Consider the following 24,135-nt stretch of genomic DNA (forward strand, 5'->3'; position numbering starts at 1 on the left):
GAAAGATTAGCAAGTAAAGTTAAAGATAACCCAAAGATGTTTTACCAAGACATTAATGCTAAAAGGTTAGTTAAGGAAAAAGTGGGACCTATCAGAGATGAAGATGGAAACTTGTGTGTAGATGCAAAGGCTTTGGGAAGGATTTTGAATGAATATTTTGTCTCCATGTTTACAAAGGAAAGGGAGGATGTAGATATAGTAGTCCAGGAGGAACACTGCGAGATATTGGACAGGATAGTCATAAAGAGAGAGGAAGTACTCGAAGGGTTGACATCCTTGAAAGTTGATAAGTCGCCAGGGCCAGATGGATTGTTTCCGAGGAGGCTGAAGGAAGTCAGGGAGGAGATAGCAGATGTTCTGAGGATAATTTTCCAATCTTCACTAGATACAGGGGAGGTACCGGAGGACTGGAGAAATGCAAACGTAGTTCCATTGCTTAAAAAGGGATCAAAGGAAATGCCAAACAATTATAGGCCAGTTAGTCTTACATCGGTGGTGAGCAAATTAGTAGAATCAATCCTGAGAGATAGGATTAACTGTCATGTGGAAAGGCATGGACTAGTCAGGGATGGTCAGCATGGATTTGTTAAAGGAAGGTGTGGCCTCACAAATTTGATTGAATTCTTTGAGGAAGTGACAAGAAGGGTTGATGAAGGTAGTGCAGTGGATGTTGTGTACATGGATTTTGGCAAGGCATTTGACAGGTCCCACGTGGCAGATTGGTCAGGAAAGTAAAAGCCCATGGGATTCAGGGTAATGTGGCAAACTGGATAAAAGTTTGGCTTAGTAACAGGAAACAAAGGGTAATGGTCAATGGATGCCCTTGCGAATGGAAAGCTGTCTCAAGTGGTGTTCAAAAGGGCTCGGTGTTGGGACCCTTGCTGTTTGTGTTATATATTAACGATTGGGACGTGAATGTGGGGGGGGCACGATTGGGAAATTTGCAGATTACACAAAGATTGGCCGAGTTGTGTAGAGGATAGCAATAATCTCCAGAACAATATAAATGGGTTGGTGGAGTGGGCGGTAGAGTGGCAGATGGATTTTAACATAGAGAAGTGTGAGGTCATACATTTAGGGAGGTCAAACAGTTAGAGGGATTACACAATAAGTGGGAATATACTAAGAGGGGTAGATGAAGGGAGAGATCTTGGTGTACAAGCACACAGGGCCCTGAAGGCAGCAGTTCAAGTAGACAAGGTTGTAAAGAAAGGCATATGGAATGTTTTCCTCACTTTCCACCCCACCAGCCTCCACAGGGTCATTCTCACCATTTCCAGCATGATTCCATCACCAAACACATCTTCCCTTCACGCTCCCCCTCCCCCCGCTCCCCCAACATTTCCAAGGGAACCTCTCACTCTCAGTCCCCATGTCGGCTCCTGACTCACTCACTACACAAACCACCGCCCCTTCCCATCCGCTTCCCAGCCACTCCCCACCCCCTTCCCCTGAGTGGCAGGTCTGGGAAGAGCATCCTGCACTCAGCATCGCAGTGAAACAGTCTGTGAAGAGTGCCGTGCGGTCAGCATCGCTGTGAAGCAGTCTGGAGAGTGCCGCCACGCTCATGGTACTGAGAGTGCCTCAGCTGCACGAGGTGGGGGGGAAAGAGGGGAAGAGCAATAGTGAAAGGAGAGTCGATAGTAAGGGGAACAGACAGGCGTTTCTGCGGCCGTAGACGTGAGTCTAGGATGGTATGTTGCCTCCCTGGTGCCAGGGTCAAGGATGTTACTGAACGGCTGCAGGGCATTCTAAAAGGGGAGGGCAAACAGACAGAGATCGCGGTACATATTGTTACCAACGGCATAGATAGATTGAGGTTTGAGGTCCTGCAAGCAGAATTGAGAGAGCTAGGAAGCATATTAAAAAATAGGACCTCAAAGGTAGTAATCTCTGGAATACTTCCGGTGCCACACGCTGGTGAGTATAGAAATAGGGGATTAGTCCAGATGAATATGTGGCTGGAAAGATGGTGCAGGAGGGAGGGCTTTAGATCTCTGAGACATTGGGACCATTTCTGGGGGCGGTGGGACCTGTACAAGGCCAACGATTTGCACCTGAACCGGAATGGAACCAACATCCTTGTGGGGAGGTTTGCTAGTGCTGTTGGGGAGGGTTTAGACTAACTTGGCAAGGGGATGGGATCCTGAGAGGAGGTTCAGCAAGGGGAGGTGCACAGCCTAAATTAGAAGTGAGAGCAAGTGAGTCTGGAAGGCATAGAAATGATAGGCCAGTTGAGGCACAAGGGAGTTTGGCAAGGTTGGATGGTATTTATTTTAATGCAAGGAGTCTTACGAATAAGGCAGATGAGTTGAGGGCACAAATTAACACATGGAAGTATGATGTCATTGCTCTCACAGAGACATGGTTGAGAGAGGGGCAGGATTGGCAGCTCAACATTCCAGGATATAGGGTCTTCAGGTGAGACAAGGAAGGAAGTAAAAGAGGAGGGGGTATGGCAATATTGATCAAGGAATCAATTACTGCAATAAGGAGGGTTGACATCTCAGAAAGCTCCTCAAATGAAGCCATATGGGTAGAACTGAAAAACAAAAAAGGAGAGATCACATTGTTGGGAGTGTCCCCCAAACAGTCAGAGAGAAATAGAAGAGCAGATAAGTAGGCAAATTTCAGAGAAGTGTAAAAATAATAGGGTAGTAATAGTGGGGGATTTCAACTTCCCCAACATTAACTGGGTTTAGTCATAGTGTGATAGGTTTGGAAGGAGTGGAATCCTTAAAATGCATCCAGGAGAGATTTTTAAGCCAGTACATAGAAGGTCCCACAAGAGAGGGGGTGGTCCTGGACTTAATTTTAGGGAATGAACCTGGGCAAGTGGTGGAGGTATCAGTTAGGAGAGCAAAAGGGGGGCATGAAAAAACATTGGCAGGTAAAATAAAGGAAAATCCAAAATTATTTTACAAGTACATTAAGAGTAAGAGGATAACTAGGCCCATTAAGGACCATAGTGGTAATTTGTGTGTGGAGCCGGAAGACGTAGGTACAGTTCTAAATGAATACTTTGTGTCGGTGTTCACAAGTGAGAGGTACAACGTGGATATGGAAATCAGGTACAAGGGCTGTGATATAATTAATGAAATTAGCATAGAAATGGAGGAGGTTCTAAGTGTTCTGGCAGGCTTAAAAGTAGATAAATCTCCAGGCCCAGAAGATATGTATCCCAGGCTGTTGAGTGAGGCAAGGAAGGAGATAGCAGGGGCGCTGGCAATAATTTTCAATACCTCTCTGGCCACAGGAGAGGTGCCAGAAGACTGGAGGACAGCCAGTGTGGTACTGTTATTCAAGAAGGGAGTAAGGGATAAACCAGGGAACTGGAAAGGCCAGTCAGTCTAACCTCAGTGGTGGGGAAACTATTGGAAGCAATTCTGAGGGACAGAATTAATCTCCACTTGGAGAGGGAGGGATTAATCAAGGACAGTCAGCATTGTTTTGTTGAGCGGAGGTCATGTCTGACCAATTTGATTGAATTTTTCGAAGAGGTGACCAGGTGTGTAGATCAGGGCAATGCATTTGATGTAGTCTACTTGGACTTCAACAAGGCTTTTGATAAGTTCCCATATGGGTAAAAGCCCATGGGATCCAAAGCAATTTGGTAAATTGGATCCAGAATTGGCTGAGTGGCAGGAAGCAGAGGATGATGGTCGAGGGGTGTTTTAGTGACTGGATCCCTGTGTCCAGTGGGGGTCCCTTGCTGTTTGTGGTATATATAAACGATTTAGACTTGAATGTAGGAGGGTTGATTAGTAAGCTGAGAGATAAAAACAAAAAACTGCGGATACTGGAAATCCAAAACAAAACCAGAAACAGAAATACCTGGAAAAACTCAGCAGGTCTGGCAGCATTGCTGGAGAGGAGCACAGTTGACGTTTCGAGTCCTCATGACCCTTCAACAGAACTAAGTAAAAATAGGAAAGGGGTGAAATATAAGCTGGTTTAAGGGGGGGTGGGGTTGTTGGGACAAGCAGCCAGTAATAGGTGGAGATAACCAAAAGATGTCACAGACAAAAGGACAAAGAGGTGTTGAAGGTGGTGATATTATCTAAAGGAATGTGCTAATTAAGAGTAGAAAGCAGGACAGACAAGGTACATATACTCCGCCATTTCCGCCAACTCCAGCATGATGCCACCACCAAACACATCTTCCCTACACCCCCCTGGCGGCATTCCGTAGGGATCGTTCCCTCCAGGACACCCTGGTCCTTCATCACCCCCTACTCCTCAACCCCCTCCCATGGCACCTTCCCATGCAACCGCAGAAGACGCAACACCTGCCCCTTTACTTCCTCTCTCCTCACCGTCCAAGGGCCCAAACGCTCCTTTCACTTGCACTTCCCTCAACTTAGTCTACTGCATTCGTTGTTCCCAATGCGGTTTCCTCTACATTGGAGAGACCAAACGCAGACTGGGTGACGGCTTTGCAGAACACCTTCGGTCTGTCCGCAAGCATTACCCAGACCTCCCTGTCGCTTGCCATTTCAACACTCCACTCTGCTTTCTTGCCCACATGCCTGTCCTTGGCTTGCTGCATTGTTCCAGTGAAGCTCAAGGCTAACTGGAGGAACAGCACCTCATCTTCTGACTAGGCACTTTACAGCCTTCCGGACTGAATATTGAGTTCAACAATTTCAGATCTTGAACTCTCTCCTCCATCCCCACCCCCTTTCCGTTTCTTCCCCCTTTTTGTTTTTTCCAATAATTTATATAGATTTTTCTTTTCCCACCTATTTCCATTATTTTTAGATGTATTTCCACCCATCGTTTATCTCTACCTTTTAGCACTTTTAGTATTCCCCCACCCCCACTACAGCTATCTGTACCTTGTCTGTCCTGCTTTTTACTCTTAATTAGCACATTCCTTTAGATAATATCACCACCTTCAACGCCTCTTTTTCCTTTTGTCTGTGACATCTTTTGGTTATCTCCACCTATTACTGGCTGCTTGTCCCAACAACGCCGCCCCCCACCACCCCCCCAACCTCCGCCACCACCCCCTTAAACCAGCTTATATTTCACCTCTTTCCTATTTTTACTTAGTTCTGTTGAAGGGTCATGAGGAATTGAAACGTCAACTGTGCTCTCCTCCGCCGATGCTGCCAGAGCTGCTGAGTTTTTCCAGGTATTTCTGTTTCTGTTTTTGTTTTTGATTAGCAAGCTCACGGATGACACGACAATTGGTGGGGTGATAAATAGTGAGGAGGATAGCCTTAGATTACAGGAGGATATAGACGGGCTGGTCAGATGGGCTGATCAGTGGCGGATGGAATTTAATGCAGATAAGTGTGAGGTGGGCAGGACAAACAAGGCACGGGGATACACGATGAATGGTCAGACCCTGAGAAGTGCCGAGGATCAGAGGGACCTTGGTGTGTATGTCCATCAGCCCCTTAAGGTAGCAGGACAGGTAGGTAATGTGGTTAAGAAGGCATATGAGATACTTGCCTTTATTAGCCGAGGCATAGAATATAAGAGCAGGGAGGTTGTGATAGAACTGTATAAAACGCTGGTTAGGCCACAGCTAGAGTATTGTGTGCAGTTCTAGAATCCGCATTATAGGAAGGATGTGATTGCACGAGAGAGAGTGCAGAGGAGATTCACCAGGATGTTGCCTGGGCTGGAGAGTTTTATTATGAGGAGAGATTGGATTGACTGGGGTTATTTTCCCTGGAGCAGAGGAGATGGACGGGATGGTCAAATGGGCAGATAAGGGGCAGATGGAATTTAACCCTGAAAAGTGTGAGGTGATACACTTTGGAAGGAGTAATTTGACAAGGAAGTATTCAATGAATGGCATGGCACTAGGAAGTTCTGAGGAACAAAGGGCCCTTGGCGTGTGTGTCCATAGATCTCAGAAGGCAGAGGGGCACGTTATTGGGGTGGTGAAAAAGACATATGGGACACTTGCCTTTATCAATCGAGGCATAGATTACAAAAGTAGGGAGGTCATGTTGGAGTTGTATAGAACCTTGGTGAGGCCACAGCTGGAGTACTGTGGTACTGTGTGCACTTCTGGTCGCTACATTATTGGAAGGATGTGATTGCAGTGGAGGGGGTGCAGAGGAGATTCACCAGGATGTTGCCTGGGATGAAACATTTAAGTTATGAAGAGTGGCTGGATAGACTTGGGTTGTTTTCGTTGGAGCAGAGAAGACTGAGGGGTGACCTGATCGAGGTGTCCAAGGTTATGAGGGGCTTGGATAGGGTGGACAGGGAGCAGCTGTTCCCCTTAGTTGAAGGGTCAGTCACAAGGGGGCATAAGTTCAAGGTGAGGGGCAGGAGGTTTAGGGGGGATGTGAGGAAAAACTTTTTTACCCAGAGGGTGGTGATGGTCTGGAATGCGCTGCCTGGGAGGGTGGTGGAGGCGGGTTGCCTCACATCCTTTAAAAAGTACCTGGATGAGCACTTGGCACGTCATAACATTCAGGGCTATGGGCCAAGTGCTGGTGAATGGGATTAGGTAGGTAGGGCAGGTGTTTCTCAAGTGTCGGTGCAGACTCGATGGGCCGAAGGGCCTCTTCTGCACTGTGTGAATCTGTGAGATTGAGGGGGGACATGACTGAGGTGTTTAAAATTATGAGGGGCGTGGATAGGGCAGACAGGAAGGGACTTTTCCCCTTGGTGGAGGGATCAATAACCAGGGGCAGAGATTTAAGGTCAGGGGCAGGAGGTTTGGAGGGGACGTGAGGAATAATGTTTTCACCCAGAGGGTGGTGGGAATCTGGAACTCACTGGCCGGAGGCAGAAACCCTCATAAGCAGTATTTGGATGTGCACTTGCGACCCCGTGGCGGACAAGGCCATAGGGCCTAGTGCTGGAAAATAGGATTAGAATAGTTCGGTACCTGTTTGACCAGCACAGAACCGATGGGCCGAAGGGCCTTTTTCTGTGCTGTAGACTTCTATGACTCTAAGAGGTCAAAGAACCAATCCGGCGCTGCTCCTCACTCAGCTCCGCCAATCCGGTGGCCTCCTCTTCAGATTGACATCTGACTGCACCAATGATGTACGGCACCCCTTGTCGGACCCCGCCCCTTGACCAGCAGCTCTGCCATAGCCAATCGCACAGGGGCTACTATGTTCACTGGGCCAATCTGTTAACGTCACATTTGACTGACAGCTGCCTTAACCTATTAGCACCGGCTCCCCATTTCCTCCCGGTTCCCTCTGGCAACTCGGCCAATCCGACGACGCTATTGTTTGATTGACAGCGGACTTGACCTGAACAAAACGGCACTTCCTGTTCCTCCCGTCTCGCTCTCGTCTAGTTAGCCAATCAGATCGCCATAGACATTGATTGACAGTGACTAAACCAATGAGACAGGGAGGTCATCCTCCCGCCCTAACCACCCTCGCGTGTGCATTCGCCCACCCACCCTCTGATTGACAGTTACTTTCGCCAATAGAACGCGCAGTCCTATGGGATGCGCCAATCGGGTCGCTAGGCACCACCTGCGCTAACCAATGGCACCTCAGGGAGCATGGCGAGCTGCGATTGGTTGCATAATTTCAACCAACGGAGCAGCGCTATACTGGATGGTCCTGAGGAAGCGCTGGAGCTGGAAGCATGGTGAGGACTGAGGGGGGGAGAGAGAGAAAAGTGGTTGTGGGGTGGGGGGGGGGGGTGAGGGAGAGAGAGTGGGGGGGGGGTGAGGGGGAGAGAGTGGGGGGGGGTGAGGGGGAGAGAGTGGGGGGGGGGGTGAGGGGGAGAGAGTGGGGGGGGGGTGAGGGGGAGAGAGTGGGGGGGGGGTGAGGGGGAGAGAGTGGGGGGGGGGTGAGGGGGAGAGAGTGGGGGGGGGTGAGGGGGAGAGAGTGGGGGGGGGGTGGGGGGGGGGTGAGGGGGAGAGAGTGGGGGGGGGTGGGGGGGGGGGTGAGGGGGAGAGAGTGGGGGGGGGTGAGGGAGAGAGAGTGGGGGGGGTTGAGGGAGAGAGAGTGGGGGGGGGGTTGAGGGAGAGAGAGTGGGGGGGGGGGTTGAGGGAGAGAGAGTGGGGGGGGGGGTTGAGGGAGAGAGAGTGGGGGGGGGGTGAGGGAGAGAGAGTGGGGGGGGGGTGAGGGAGAGAGAGTGGGGGGGGGGGTGAGGGAGAGAGAGTGGGGGGGGGGTGAGGGAGAGAGAGTGGGGGGGGGGGTGAGGGAGAGAGAGTGGGGGGGGGGGTGAGGGAGAGAGAGTGGGGGGGGTGAGGGAGAGAGAGTGGGGGGGGGTGAGGGAGAGAGAGTGGGGGGGGGTGAGGGAGAGAGAGTGGGGGGGGGTGAGGGAGAGAGAGTGGGGGGGGGGTGAGGGAGAGAGAGTGGGGGGGGGGTGAGGGAGAGAGAGTGGGGGGGGGTGAGGGAGAGAGAGTGGGGGGGGGTGAGGGAGAGAGAGTGGGGGGGGGGTGAGGGAGAGAGAGTGGGGGGGGGGTGAGGGAGAGAGAGTGGGGGGGGGGTGAGGGAGAGAGAGTGGGGGGGGGGTGAGGGAGAGAGAGTGGGGGGCGGGGTGAGGGAGAGAGAGTGGGGGGCGGGGTGAGGGAGAGAGAGTGGGGTCGGGGTGAGGGAGAGAGAGTGGGGGGGGGGAGAGGGAGAGAGAGTACGCGGGGTTGGAAGGCGTGTGTGTATGAAATGGGACTCTCCAGTCTGGGTTGGCCGGCTGCGTTGTGTTCCATCCATTCAGTGCTCTGTTGATCTGTTTAGCTGCGCCGGGAAGCTAGGCTGCGAAGGGAGTATCTGTACCATAAGGCACAGGAGGATAAACTACGGAGCATCGAGGAGAAGAAACAGAAACTCAAATGTGCCTTGGAAGGTGAGTTTCCATCTTGTGCCAGTCATTGGTCTTTGACCCCTATGAGTGTTTGATGGGGACAGTGTAGAGGGAGCTTTACTCTGTATCTAACCCCGTGCTGTACCTGTCCTGGGAGTGTTTGATGGGGACAGTGTAGAGGGAGCTTTACTCTGTATCAAACCCCGTGCTGTACCTGTCCTGGGAGTGTTTGATGGGGACAGTGTAGAGGGAGCTTTACTCTGTATCAAACCCCGTGCTGTACCTGTCGTGGGAATTTGATGGAGACAGTGCAGTGGGAGATTTACTTTGTCCTTTATCCACCTTGTCCCTGATCTAGGAATGTTTACTGACATCTTTGAACATGGCCTCCCCCTTTGCTGTGCTGTTTTTTTTTATATTCCATAAATCAAACACTCCTATTGTTCATTTGCTGGAGAATTGGCAAACAACTTCAGTTGGGTCACAGTCCATGGGGAATGAATCTTTGTTTCTGGTGACCCAGAAAATGTTGCTTTGCTGATGAAAGCTGAGATCGATGTCATGATTGACAAAACCAGAATCTTCAGTGGAGATAAGTTGGGATTTGCCAAAAATATAGAAAGAGAAAATTTGCATTTGTATATTGGCTTTCATAAGCTCGGGATATCCCAAAGTACCTTACAGCCCATGGAGTATGTTTGAAGTATAGTCACGCTGGTAATGGCATGGAGCAGTCAATTTGCACACAGCAAGTTCCTGCAAAGAGTAAGGAGCCATTTTTAGTTGGCTGAGGGGTAAATATTAGCCCAGGGCACCAGGTAAACTCCCTCTGCCCTTCTGTGAATCGTGGCTTCAGATTCTGAAGCAGGTGCATGTCCAGGTCTTGCAGCATTTGGTCAACACCCAGTGGCAAGTAACATTCACACCACACAACTTCCAGGCAGTGACCATCTCCAGCAAAGGAGAATCTAACCACAGCTCCTTGATGTTCATTGGCATTACCATCACTGAATCCCCCAAGATCAACGTCCCGGGTGTTACCATTGACCAGTCACTGGACTGGAGCAGCCATATAAATAGTGAGGCTACAAGAACAGGTCAGAGGCTGGGAATCCTGCAACGAGTAACTCACTGCCTGACTCCCCAAAGCCTGTCCACCATCTACAAGGCACACATCAAGAATGTAATAGAATACTCCCCACTTGCCTGGATGAGTGCAGCTCCAACAACACTCAAGAAAGTTGACACCATCTAGGACAAAGCAGCCCCACTTGATTGGCACCCCTTCCACAAACATTCACTCCCTCCACCACTGACGCACAGTAGCAGCAGTGTGTGTACCATCTACAAGATGCACTGCAGGAACTCACCAAGGCTCCTTAGGCAGCACCTTTCAAACCCACGACCACTACCATCTAGAAGGACATGGGTAGGAGACACATGGGAACACCATCACCTGGAAGTTCCCCTCCCAAGTCACTCACCATCCTAACTTGGAAATATATCGGCCGTTCCTTCACTGTCGCTGGGTCAAAATCCTGGAACTCCCTCCCTAACAGCACTGAGAGTGTACCTAAACCACATGGACTGCAGTGGTTCAAGAAGGCAGCTCACCCCCACCTTCTCAAGGGCAATTAGAGATGGGCAATAAATACTGGTCTAGCCAGCGTTGCCCATATCCCATAAATGAACTTAAAGCTTAACACGTATCTCCAGAAGAAAGAAGGGTCTTCAGTATAACACATGTCATGAGACCGCACCTCGGAGGTGCAGCATTGTTTTAATTAGTGCAGTACAATTGTCAGCTCTGGAAGGGTCTTGAAATAATGGACTTCTGACCGAGGGACAGCAAACTTAATACTGAACCAAGGCAGAGGAAGATCCATTGTAACTGTGGTGTGGGGACTGATGTAGTGTAACTTCTGCAGAAGTTGTATCCCCATCCGCCCTCTACCTTCTCTTTTCGGGCTCCCATCTCCCAACGCTCACAGCCCGCGGCCCTCTCCCAAGTCATCCATACCTTCCTAGCATCAACTTGGGTTCCAAACTGTGATATTTATACTTGGTTCCTTAAGTCAAAAGAGTTAACTGGAATAATAAACAGAGACAGGTTAAGACAAAATAAATCTGCGACTTGCTCTGAGCTGCTGGAAGGTCAGCGGGCTGGGTGAGGGCTGCTGGAAGGTCAGGGAGCTGGGCGAGAGCTGCTGGAAGGTCAGGGAGCTGGGTGAGAGCTGCTGGAAGGTCAGGGAGCTGGACGAGAGCTGATGGAAGATCAGGGAGCTGGGCGAGAACTGCTGGAAGGTCAGTGAGCTGGGCGAGGGCTGCTGGAAGGTCAGTGAGCTGGGCGAGAGCTGCTGGAAGGTCAGGGAGCTGGGCGAGAGCTGCTGGAAGCTCGGGGGGCTGGGCGAGAGCTGCTGGAAGGTCAGTGAGCTCGGCGAGGGCTGCTGAAAGGTCAGTGAGCTGGGCGAGAGCTGCTGGAAGGTCAGGGAGCTGGGCGAGAGCTGCTGGAAGCTCGGGGAGCTGGGCGAGAGCTGCTGGAAGCTCAGTGAGCTGGGCGAGAGCTGCTGGAAGGTCAGGGAGCTGGGTGAGGGCTGCTGGAAGCTCAGGGAGCTGGATGATGATCCCAGCTGAATACCTTCTCCCTGCTTTGTGCTGTTTCGTGTGTGGAGAAAATGGAAGGAGTTTCATTGCCCCAAGATGCACTAAGGGATAAAGCAATGCCAATATGCGTTTATGTTGTGACCGCAACATAGCGAAACCTTCCAAAGCACTTGACAAGAATATGAACAAGGAGCAGGAGTAGGCCATTCAGCCCCTCGAGCCTGCTCCGCCATTTAATAAGATCATGGCTGTTCCGATAGTAAGACTGATACCAATAGAAACATTTTTGGCATCAAGCCACAGCAGGAGATGTTGGGAAAGTTCCTCAAAATCTTGGTGAAAATCAACCTGACAGTAAACTGGGAGATGTCGGTCAAAGAATTCTTTGGAGTGTCTTAAAGGAAGGGAAAGAGGAAAGAGGCAAAGGGGCTTGGGAAGGAATTCCAGAGCTCAGTACCAAAGCAGGCGAAGGCATGGCTGCCAATGATGAAATGTTGGAAATTGGGAATGCCCAAGAGTCTGGAATTGGAGGAGCACTGAGATCTCGAAGGGCTGGAGGAGAGGTCAGAGTTAGAGAGGCACCAGTTCGTAGAGGAGCTTGCAAACAAGAATGAGCATTTTAAAATTGAGCGGTTGCCAGACTGGGAGCCAGTCTAGGTCAGAGAGCGCAGGAGTGTTGGGTGAATGTGACTCGGAGTAAATTAAGACAGCAACGCTTTGCACCGTCACGTCTGGAGACGACAAGAGTTGAAGTCGCAGTTGAGCGGAGGTGGGGAGTGCATGGGGAGAGCCGGGCAATGTTATGAAGGTTGAAGCAGGCAGTCTTGGTGATGAAGCCAGCATGTGGGTGGAACTTAAATTCTGGGGTCAAACACAGCAGCGAGGTTTGTGAGCAGAAACTAAAATAGCTGGAAAAACTCAGCAGGTCTGACAGCATCTGCGGAGAGGAACACAGTTAACGTTTTGAGTCCGTATGACTCTTTGTCAGAGGTTTGTGAGCAGTCTGGCTCAGTTTCAGATAGCTTCCGAGGAGACAATGAGCTTGTTGTGGAGCCAAAGTCAATAGCTTCAGCCTTACTGTTGTTTAGTTCCAGGACGTTGCAAGTTATCCTGTGCTGGGTGCCAGGCCAAGCCGTGTGACATATCAGAGACGGTGGAGAGATCACAGAGGTGATGGTGGTGACACAGAGCGGAGTGTTGCCAGCTTACATGGTGGTATCTTTCAGATTATACCACTGAGGGGTAGCACATGGATGAGAAACATACGAAATAGGAGCAGAAGTAGGCCATTCAGCCCCTCGAGCCTGCCCCGCCATTCAGTAAGATCATGGCTGATCTGTTTGTGTTTCGAGTTCCACATTCCCATCAACCCCCACCGCCGATTCCCATGCCTAACGTGAAATAGGAGGATCCAAAGATAGATCCTTGCGGGGACTCCAGAGGTAATGGTCGAGGAGTGGGAAGAGAAGCCTTTGGAGGTCATTCTCCAGCTGTCATTTAATAAATTCGAATGGAACCCAGCCAGAGCAGCCCCACCCAGCTTGGTGGCAAAGCGTTAAACAGATCGTGTGGTCACGTTGTGAAGGCTGCACTAGCCGAGAAGCAAGGGGAGGGATAGTTTAGTACAGTCACATCCAAGAACTTTGGATAGGAAAGGGAGGGTGGAGACCGAGTGCTGTTCCTCCAGTTTGCGTTGGGCTTCACCAGCGACAGATGCTTGTTAGACGCATATCGCAGCCTCCTGGTCTTTGCACGTGCAGCTCTTGTTTCTATTCCCCTACTCCCACTGTGCTCCCCACCCCCAGTGGATGTAGGCAATGCCAAAAGAAGCCTGTGTCTATTTGGCAGAGGTTTCTTAGTTTGTGGTGGCGAGGCAGACGATGCGGACTCGATGGGCCAAAGGGCCTCTTCTGCACTGCGATTCAGTAAGGCAAGGTTTATTTCTTTTCCTTTTCCCTCTTACAGAAAACAAGCTGATTCCCACGGAGCTGAGACGAGATGCGCTGGATCTGCAGAAGGCGTTGGAGTACGATGATGACGGGGGCGAGGGTGAGAACAAGTCGTCTTTTGTCTCAGACAGTGAGAAAGGTGGAAAGCGTGCAGACCAGCACAGTAGGACGTGGCCAAAACTGAGCAGTGTAGGAGGGAATGAGACGCTATTGAGCATTGCTGGAATTAGGCTGTGGGACTGTAAAGGAAACCTGAGAGAGAGGAGACACCCCTCGCACAAAGATCCTGCAGTTTCACCATTGGGAACACACGTAGAGCAGGCGGTTAGTGGATTGGAAGGGGTTAGGCTCCACTGGTTCAATTCGTTGCCTGTGGTGCGCTAGATCAGTGTGATGTATGGGTCAGTGTCGGGGCTGGTGACGGGGGGGGACGTGTGGGTGTCGGGGCGTGTGAGTGTTGGGGCGGGTGACGGGACGTGTGGGTGTTGGGGCAGGTGACGGGACGTGTGGGTGTCGGGGCGGGTGACGGGGGGACGTGTGGGTGTCGGGGCAGGTGACGGGACGTGTGGGTGTCGGGGCGGGTGGCGGGACGTGTGGGTGTCGGGGCGGGTGATGGGGGGGACGTGTGGGTGTCGGGGCGGGTGACGGGATGTGTGGGTGTCAGTGCGGGGTGGGTGTGTGGGGTGTGTCTGTGCCGGGGTGGGTGATGGCGGGGTGGGTGTGTGGGGTGTGTCTGTGCCGGGGTGGGTGATGGCGGGGTGGGTGTGTGGGGTGTGTCAGAGCGGGGTGTGTCTGTGTCAGGGTGTGTGGGGTGTATCTGTGCCGGGGTGGGTGATGGCGGGGTGGGTGTGTGGGGTGTGTCAAAGCGGGGTGTGTCTGTGTCAGGGTGGGGTGGGGTGTGTCTGTGTCAGGGTGGGGTGTGTGGGGTGTGTCTGTGTCAGGGTGTGGTGTGTGGGGTGTGTCTGTGTCAGAGCGGGGTGGGTGTGTGGGGTGTGTCAGAGCGGGGTGTGCCTGTGTCAGGGTGGGGTGGGTGTGTGGGATGTGTCTGTGCCGGGGTGGGTGATGGCGGGGTGGGTGTGTGGGGTGTGTCAGAGCGGGTGTGTGGGGTGTGTCAGAGCGGGGTGTGTCTGTGTCAGGGTGGGGTGTGCGGGGTGGGTGTGTGGGGTGTGTCTGTGTCAGGGTGTGGTGTGTGGGGTGGGTGATAGCGGGGTGGGTGTGTGGGGTGTGCCTGTGTCAGGGTGTGGTGTGTGTCTGTGTCAGGCTGGTGCAGTACAGTTTAGGGATTTGGACGGTGCTTTCATTCACTACCTTGGGGTCTTTGCAGGTGTGAGCAGCCAGATGGACGATGAGTACAAGTGGGCCGGGGTGGAAGATCCTAAAGTCATGATCACAACGTCCCGGGATCCCAGCTCCAAGCTCAAGCAGTTCGCCAAGGTGAGAGCGGTCGCTCCAGAGGAGGGTTCATGGGTGTCACTGGTCAGGAGTTTCAGCTTGTGTTCGAGATGAGGCCTCAACAGCTTGTTCAAAGTGACCTGGTTTGGAATATTTCTGCAGCACCCTTTAAAATTGCCACCTCTGAATTCCTGCTCTAACACTTTTCACCCCCAAGTCAAGGCAGCTGTGGTTTCCAGCTGTGGAAGTGACAGCCAATCGGTTCTGGATGTGTTGCTGAGCTGAAATATATGCCAGGCTTGGCGGGGGCGGGATGGGGGGGGTGGATTTTGAGTTTATTCTTGCTCTCCAGCTGAGTCTGAACCCCCGGGTGTCTCCTTTTCTGTTTCAGGAGGTTAAGTTAATTTTGCCGAACTGTCAGCGTATGAACCGAGGGAAACACGAGATCGGCGCGCTGGTACAGGCGTGCAAGGCAAACAGTGTGAGCGACCTGCTGATTCTGCACGAGCACCGGGGTGTACCAGGTCAGATACTGCCGTGTTCGTCTGTAAGACCAGGAGCGATGTAGTGAGACACACTGGGTAGCAAAGTGGTGGGCAGATGGGGGTCTGCTGGGGACAGATAAGCATGGGGAAAGGGGAGGGGTGTTTGGAATACATGGGGTCTAGTGGGAGAATATGGTGGGATAGATGGGACCCACAGTGAGACGACCGGGAAAAGGGAACTTGTGGTGAGGTCGGGTTGTGGATGGTGCGATGTGTGAGAGAGAGAGAGTTCAACATCAGCTCCGTGTGATTTTTGTCCTCTCTGTGGCTCTGCCTGTATCTGTTTGTGAGAGTGGGAGACACATTGTGTTCAACTCTGAATTCTGCCACATACAGCAACCTCCTGATTCCAGTCACAGCTCTGCGGCTGAGGGCAGCCCTAGCCCTTCCCACAGAGAGGGCAGTGGTGGGGGTAAACCCGCAGGCCCGATAGATCTGGTTAAAACAGTTCATTTTTAATGGCAACACTTCACTCAATGGAAACTGGGGTAGCCCTGTTCTTGAATAATGTCCCCTGACCCATGTGAAATAGGGGACGGGGAGCAGCACTGAATCCCATTGGCCTCTTGTGCGTTCTACTCGCCATCAGCATCTTCCGCCAGAACAGCCCCAAGCTCCAGTCCTCTCTGTGTTGATCGTTCATTTACCCCCTCAAAGCTTGGCCCTTAGACTCTTACCTTGAGCCCCCGTTGACGTGTTCCAGCTCTTAGTTTGGGTCAATCCTGCAGGCAACCCCTTGGGATCTTTAACAGGGTTGAAACTGTTATCTGAGTGCCGGTTAAATGGGGTGTGCATCTTCTTGTGCGTGTGAGAATGTGTGTGTGTGTTTCCTGCCTGACATCTCAGAGGGGGTTGAGCCTGTGGTGAGACTTCAGTGGGCCTGAGGGGTGACTGGGAATGTCCAGCTTCGGGGTTGCGGCTGCCTTAACTCTCTACTTAACCGGCTCTTCTCTTTTCTCTCGCCCTCTTTCCCCATGCTGCTCCCAGACGGGCTCATTGTGTGTCACTTGCCCTTTGGCCCGACTGCTTACTTCACCCTCTGCAATGTGGTGATGCGACACGACATCCCAAACATCGGCACCATGTCGGAGGCATTCCCACACCTCATCTTCCACAACCTCACCTCGAAACTCGGCCTGAGGGTAAGTACAGCGTGCGGGAGGTGAGGGTCACCTCTGTGAGCGGCTGCTCACCTCCCCTCAGCCTCTCCTACAGTCTGCACATATTTAAAAACCTAAACTGTCGCTTCATTTAGCAAATCTTCTAAGCATCAATGTGGCTCAGTCAGCCTCTCGAGGCAATGTCACAGAGAAGGAGGCTATTCGGCCTGCTAAGTCCGTGCTGGCTCACTCCAAGAGCTGTCCAGCTCGTCTCACTCCCCTGCTTTTTCCCTGAAGCCCTGGATTTCACCCCCCCCCCTTAAGTACCTACCTTAATTCCCATTGAAAAGCCTCAGTTGAACCCCTTTCAAGCAGTGCATTCCAGACCATAATCACTTGCTGTATTAATAAAACTTTTCCTCATGTTGCCTTTCTTTTGCCAATCATTTTAATTTGTGTTCGTGAGCCTCTGGCTCACGGGAATAGAGTTTCTCTCTACCTACATGGGGGGGGTCAGTGGTTCTGGGGACACAGGCAGGAAAGTGGAGTTAAAGCCGCCATCAGATCAGCCCTGATCTTATTGAATTGCAGAGCTGCCTCGAGGGGCCAAATGGACTCCTCCTATTTCTTATTATCTATTCCGTCTAGGCGCTCCTGTTTTTAACCACCTCTATAAATAACGTAGATCAGGCAAAGCTGGGTCCCTAGTAGTGCCCTTTGGGGAACCCCATTGTACATCTTCCTCCAGTCTGAAGGACAAATGTTCACCACTGCTCTCTGTTTCCTGTCCTTTGAACAATGTTGTATCCATGGTGTGGGCCTTGTGGTGCAGTGATATTCCTGTCTCTGAGCCAGGAGTGTTTGATGGGGACGGTGTAGAGGGAGCTTTACTCTGTATCTAACCCCGTGCTGTACCTGTCCTGGGAGTGTTTGATGGGGACAGTGTAGAGTGAGCTTTACTCTGTATCTAACCCCGTGCTGTACCTGTCCTGGGAGTGTTTGATGGGGACAGTGTAGAGGGAGCTTTACTCTGTATCTAACCCCGTGCTGTACCTGTCCTGGGAGTGTTTGATGGGGACGGTGTAGAGGGAGCTTTACTCTGTATCTAACCCCGTGCTGTACCTGTCCTGGGAGTGTTTGATGGGGACAGTGTAGAGGGAGCTTTACTCTGTATCTAACCCCGTGCTGTACCTGTCCTGGGAGTGTTTGATGGGGACGGTGTAGAGGGAGCTATACTCTGTATCTAACCCCGTGCTGTACCTGTCCTGGGAGTGTTTGACGGGGACAGTGTAGAGGGAGCTTTACTCTGTATCTAACCCCGTGCTGTACCTGTCCTGGGAGAGTTTGATGGGACTATTTATTGCCACACTTAGTGATCAGTGGCTGGTTGGGTGGTGTTGTCATGTATCGAGTTATATTTGAAGATAAGAAATAAGAGCAGGAGTGGACCATTCGGCCGGCCGAACCTGCTCTGCCATTCAACACGATGATGGCTGATATTCAGCTTCAGATCCACTTTCCTGCCTGTTGCCATATTCCTTGCTTCCCTGAGAAACCCAAATCTGTCCATCTCAGCCATAATTGTAAGATGAAGCCCTAAATGATCAGCTCCTGATCCCGACACTCTACCCCCATGTTAAAGCCATTCACTGCCATGCTGGATGCTCGTTGTCAGTGGCTGGTCATTTTCCTGTTTGCTTCCTTCCTGAGTGTTGCCTTGTCATCCCACAGGTATCCAGTATCCTGAAGTATTTGTTTCCGGTACCTAAAGATGACAGCAGAAGGGTAATCACATTTGCAAACCAGGATGACTACATCTCTTTCAGGTACCTAAGGGCCTCGCTGCACAGTGATGATGGGATTATGGCGGGGGCCGTTGTGTTGTCACTTTGTGTTGCTGTTGAAGAGTATGAAGGTTTCCACGTGCCGTTCTGTGTCCCACCTGCTGCCCTGTGCTTGGCCAAACCTTGTTCACTCCAGTAAGGAACTAGCTCCATCTGTTTCTCTGCTGGCTGCCATGTCAGTGCGCCATTCGGGAGTTCTGCCAAACTCTGACTCCCGGGCATTGCCATCAACTACGGAAGCTGTGGCGGTGCTTGGTTCTTGGGGCCCCCACTGCCTGTGCTGGCATTTGTCCGGTCCCAGATAGCACTGAAACAGTGAATATCAGTCGCTGTAGCCTTCCTGCTATTAAATAGAGCACATGGCTCCAGGGGAAGAGTTGGCATTGGCAGAGGGACAGTGGGTCAAATGGCCACGTCCTGAGCTGCGGAGGCAATGATGGGATGGCAAAGGAGCTACTTTAAAAGCAGTCAGGGAAGGGCAGGGTTGGTACCTCTGCCCGATCAGCACTGTCAGAAGAGGGTGGTGCTGGTGGGAGATGTTTTGAGATGGTCACATGCAGCCAGTCAGTACATGATGGAGAAGTAGGCCTTTGCTTCAGCCTGCGCCTGACCTGCACTCGCTTCTGGTTGTGGTTTTGGTCTCTCCCTGTGAAGAATGTTCATTAAATTCAGTGATTGAGAGCTCCATATTCCTTATCTTCATGAATTGAGAGATATCTTAAAAAATGCATCAAGGTCCATTATTTTTCACATTTGTCATGGACCATACGGGGATCCCTCAGATAGTTAGCAGTTAGGAAGACCATCTTAATTTATCTGTCTACGCAGAGAGATCCTGCAGTTCCTCAGCTCACCCACCCACATGACAATATTGGCTCTTGATGCTAGATTTTCTCTCCCTGGCTCTATCCCAGAGTCCAGCCCCTTTCTATGTGAACAGTTTCCTGATAATAGTCCTAAATTTACTTGGTGCTGGTTTAAATCCCTTGCTATCTTAAGTTAGATCATAAAAAGATAGGAGAAAATCATGGTGACTTTGTCTGATCATACTATGATTAAAGTGCATTGTTAAGACTTCCTGAATAATAGACTCCAGCACTGTCCTGATGCCTGATCTCAGGCTGACTTGCCTATAGTTCCCTGTTTTCCCTCTCCCTCCTTTCTTGAATAGTTGCCTTTGCCAACTTCAAATCACTGGCCAGCATTCTAGAATCGAGCGGATTTTGGGAATCAGACCATGGCTGATTTGATTATGCCCTTAACTCCACTTCCCCTTGTCAGTCAAAAATCTGCCTGACTATTTTCAAGGCTGAGTTAATGACCCACCCTCTACTGCTCTCTGGGAAAGAGAATTGCAAAGACTAATGACCCTCTTGAGAGAAGAAATTCTTCCTCATTTCAGCCTTAAATGGTTGAGTTCTCTTATTTTTAAACAATGCTCCTTAGGCCTAGATTTCCCATGAGAGGGGACATCCGATCAGCATGTAGGCCATCATGCAATTGGGATTTCTCAGATTTTAGTCCCTTGTCCCTTAAATTCCTCCATTACTTTTTCCTCTGATAATGACCTTAAGTCACTGTTGTTCGCTCCTGGGCCAGCCTCTATTTTTGGGATGTTACTTGTGTTTCCTACTGTGAAGACAGACATAAAACATCTGTTCCATGTCTCTGCCATTCCTCATAGTGTCTCCAAAAGTCTCAACCGCAGTGACAGGAGAGACTCTCCAAATGGCCTCGATGCCCTTGGGATAACTGGGGGTATCGGTCAGGAAGTTTGTTGCAATGCCTGAGTAAAATGGCCATTCGTCTGTTGGCTGGCAACAGCGTCAGGCTGTGATTCCCATCATGGCTGAATGGCTGTCTCATGATATTGGTTGTTAGCTGTCACTGTCTCTCTCGTGAATAAAAGAACACCAGTTTGAGAGTGCGTCTGTGAGACTGCACCTTCACAAGAGAGGGAGTTGGGGGGCAGTGAGGATTGGAGGTGAGCTGCTTATTGACTGTAACGTTTTGTATTGTCTGCTGCTTTCTAGGCATCACGTCTACAAAAAGCTGGATCACAAAAACATCGAGCTGTCAGAAGTGGGGCCCAGATTTGAAATGAAGCGTAAGTTTCTCATTCACACGACCCCTCGAGGCGCGTCAAAATGTTTCTGAAGCAGCTGGAGTCCACACTTGCCCTGGGCTGGGTAAACAACCTGTTCGCACAGGCCACACTCAGTCGATGGGGTTGCTTTTATCTGCAAAATGGGAGCAAAGGAGGGAGGCGTTTCAGAATCTCTCTCAGCTGCAACACCTCCTGGCCTCAGTATGCAACTGCGCAGGCAGCTGCGTACAAACTCCATTTGCAACGTTTACATAGGCAGCTTCAAAGTGAAATGTTGACTGAGTAAATGTGGTATATAATATCCCAGAACCTGGGCAGGCAGTGCCCACGTGCACAAGCTGTTTAACAGGCAACAGAGACTGGCCTCCAGGGCTTGATAGTTCACTCCATTTAATGAAGAGTTTTATCATCCACCAGCTGCCTGTTCCATGGCTTTGCTCTCTGGCAGCCTGGAGCACAGTTGTGGCCCCCGCCTGGTAAGGCAGTGTTGTGGCCAACCCGGCCTGCCCCTTTCCAGGAGAACCACATTTATTTAAGAGGTCCCTTTATGACCAAATAGCCCAGTGACATTTGTGGGCTAGGGTTGCACGTGCGGAAACTTGGGCGGGGTATTGGGGGGTGTCCAGTGCCTGTGTCTCCCGCACACCCAAAAAGAGTATGTGCCTTCAGGTGGCAGGGGGTGGACAGGGGAGGCTGCAGAGGTAATTACAATCGGTCATTTTGAATAGCTTGGACATTGATAAAAGAATCAAACACGACAAGTTTTCTAAACTGAATCAGTAACGCGCACGATGTGCGGTGGGCTGGCATGGACAAGATGGGCCGAACGGCCTCCTTCTGTGCTGTAACTTTTCTATGGTTCTATGCATTTTCTATGGATGTGCGGTGGGGTGACGTGCAACGAGGAGCGGAGAAGACCACGCCAAATATTTCAATCACCCCCATCTCCATCTACCTGCCCTTCACTTTCCCTACCTTCCTCGTTCCCTGTCTGCCGTCCCCACCCCCCACCGCCTCCACTGACCCTCCCAGGAAAGGGGAAAAGAAAACCCTATCTCCAGAAGAATGCCACTTGACCCCTCGAAGGCAGACAGGGAGGGATTCGGAGGCCCCAAACTCATTCGGTTTTTCCTAGGCTGAGGGGCTTATCTTATGAAACAAGGTTGGACCCATTGAAGTTTAGAAGAATGAGAGGTGATCTTTTTGAAACATACCAAATCCGGGGGGGATTTGCTTGGATAGATACCGAGAGGATGTTTCCACCTGTGGAGAGAGGCTAAGAACCAGGGGACACAGTTTCAGAATAAGACTGAGATGAGGAGAATTTTTTTCCTGACAAAGGGTGGTTAGTGTGCAGAGTTCTCTTCCCCAGAAAGCAGTGGAGGCTGGGTCGTTGAATTTTTTCCATGCTGAGTTAGACCAGAGTTTTGACAGATAAGGGAGTTGAGGGTTAAGTGGGGGCAGGCAGGAAAGTGGAGTTGAGACACAAACAGATCAGCCACGATCTTGTTGAATGGTGGAGCAGGCTCGAGGGGCAAAATGGCCTACTCCTGTTCCTCATTCCTACCTTCCTATATGATATGGAGAGAGCAGAGAGTGGCATTAGATTAGTTGGGACATTAAAGAATATGGAGATGAGCATTTTGTGGGATTTAACTGGTTTATGGGGAAAACATAACTGCACATTCGATGGGCTGAATGGCTTTTGGTTCTGTGGAACATTTGCCAATAGTTTCCTTGTCTTATTTCCATGGCTCTTGACCCTTCACCGCCCTTTCCTCAGCCCCTGTGATTTGAACTGTGTAAGGCCAATAACTCAGCTCGTCTTTCTCTGTCTCTCCCTCTGGCAGTGTATCAGATTAAGCTGGGAACCCTGGAAAACGAGAGCATCTCCGACACAGAATGGCGCTGGCATCCATATACAAACACTGCCAAGAAGAAGAGATACTTGAGCACGGAGTGAGATGAGACGTCGCTTCACCTGAGTTAGCGTGGTCAAGGGACAGTCAATGTTTGAGGCGATGCAAAGCCCAAGATGGTGAGCGTGCAGACTCTCACTATTGTGGCTACCCTTAGATTTGAAAATCAGGACTTGTTGACTTAACTTTATCGAGTGGTACAGCTCTGCTCAAATGAACCAGGTAATCGTGGGTGGCCACTGATTCTAAATCGGATCCAGTCCTTGTGTACGAAGCAGCTGACCTGGACATTGCCACTGTTTCACAACCAGGTGACCAGGACTTGTCACTGTAAATGTTTATAAACCAGGCAGTGGGTCCCTGCTGCCGCTGTTTGATGTGGGAGTCCGGTACTGACTGAGCTCTGGCACAGCATTAGGCAACTGTCTCGATAACCATTTCTTTGCCTCGCCATCCTCTGTTCCGTTCTTCTCAAAGTATGGACGCTCGCTGGGGCGCTCGTCCTGACCTTTGCTACCTCAACCAAGCAACTGTCTTTGTACCCGGACAGTGAGTGCTTGCAGGGCATATAGCCACTTAAGTCCAAACCTGTCTTTCCAACAGATTAGGTGTCAGGAGAATGATCAGGCATCCTGGTAACTTCTCATTTTACCCCTTCCAGTCTGAGGGTGCAAAATTCAGTAACAGCCCGCTGTGGGGCAGCTACCAGAGAATCTGCTGTGTTCCACCCTGAGCTGAGATTTCAAGGCTGGGCTGTTGGTGGTCGGTCTTGAGATCTTCAGGGTGGATGGGGAACTGGCCTTACGTTGGGGGGTAGTTTGGATTGGCTGGGCCCTTGGGCTGGAAGGGCAGTGAAGCTCCTTGCAGGATCAGTCGGTGGGTTTTATCGGTCTGTTGGTGGTGAGATGTTCAGTATAATTCTGGTTAGCAGTAAAGTTTTTTTACTGTAGACCTTGGCTGTTCCACGTGCGTCTCAGAATTAAAATGTGTTCCGAAGCCACATAGCCCGAGTGTTCTTCCGTATACGGGGCGATGAGATGTGACCGAGCTGAAGCTCTGTGCTCAGAGCATGGCAGTACAATGTTAGAAGGGAGTCACTGGGGTGAGGCTCAGCCAGGCGTGAGTGTGTTTGAGCAGGCCTCCCCAACTCAAATCACGTTTGAAAGTGAGGGAGATGAGGCTGTTGTAGATGTCTCTTGCAGCACGCTCCCTGTTTGACAGTCTGCGCTGTGCCTCATAGCAGACTCTGCAAACAAGAGGCCAGTAAGAAGAACTGCAAGCTGGGAGGATCACATTGGACTTCCTGTTTTTGGAGCTGTTGATGAATATGCTGTCTCGTGCTGGAGCACACATTCCCTGGGCCTCAGCTGAAGCTCTGATACCTCAACCACGTGGCTGTATTTTTGTGTATGGGCTAAAATATTGCACATTCAGCAATGGAGGAGACAAAGCATCTGAGCCAAGCCTGGTGTTCTCCCCCTCTGTCCCCACACGCGCGCGCGCGCACACACATACACACACATACACGCACATACACACACGCACACACACATATACGCACACATATACACACGCACACACATACATATACACACACACACAAGTATTCTTTTGTTTAAAGAATGTGGGGGTTGCTAACTAGCTCTCATTGCTCATCCCTAGTTGGCCCCAACATCTGATTTAAGCTGACTTCTGGCTCTGCTGCAGTCCTGGTGTTGGTCCCAAAATGGTGTCAGGTACAATATTCAGGATTGTAGCAAAGGAGAAAGGTCAGCTTAGTTTCCAGTCAGTATCGTGGTGCAAGATCTGTGCAGGGAGCTTGGAGATGACCCCGCAATGTTACTGCTGTTTGTCTTCACTATGGTCCAGGTCACAATGCTTCTTGGAGTTGCTGTGGCAGTCAAAAGCGGAGATCATTCAACCCATTTGG

General features: G+C 50.9%; 1 protein-coding gene across 1 annotated transcript; it reads left to right on the forward strand.

Moving 5' to 3' along the window:
- Positions 1 to 7,453: 7,453 nt before the first annotated feature.
- On the forward strand, positions 7,454 to 23,205 carry imp4 (IMP U3 small nucleolar ribonucleoprotein 4). The gene is made up of 9 exons (XM_078534184.1): positions 7,454 to 7,584; positions 8,679 to 8,787; positions 13,315 to 13,398; positions 14,623 to 14,732; positions 15,082 to 15,214; positions 16,223 to 16,377; positions 18,067 to 18,161; positions 20,213 to 20,286; positions 22,137 to 23,205. Exons 1-9 carry the CDS (start codon positions 7,582 to 7,584, stop codon positions 22,247 to 22,249), a joined length of 876 nt encoding a protein of 291 aa, XP_078390310.1. The 5' UTR covers positions 7,454 to 7,581; the 3' UTR covers positions 22,250 to 23,205.
- Positions 23,206 to 24,135: the final 930 nt, after the last annotated feature.

The sequence above is a fragment of the Cetorhinus maximus genome, chromosome 37, assembly GCF_964194155.1.
Source record: "Cetorhinus maximus chromosome 37, sCetMax3.hap1.1, whole genome shotgun sequence".
Lineage (NCBI taxonomy): Eukaryota > Metazoa > Chordata > Chondrichthyes > Lamniformes > Cetorhinidae > Cetorhinus > Cetorhinus maximus.

Bases quoted from the DNA above. Each gene is read 5' to 3' on its own strand.
- imp4 (XM_078534184.1), top strand. The intron at 8,788-13,314 runs GTGAGTTTCCAT...TCCCTCTTACAG, and splicing joins ACTCAAATGTGCCTTGGAAG to AAAACAAGCTGATTCCCACG. The intron at 18,162-20,212 runs GTACCTAAGGGC...GCTGCTTTCTAG, and splicing joins GATGACTACATCTCTTTCAG to GCATCACGTCTACAAAAAGC.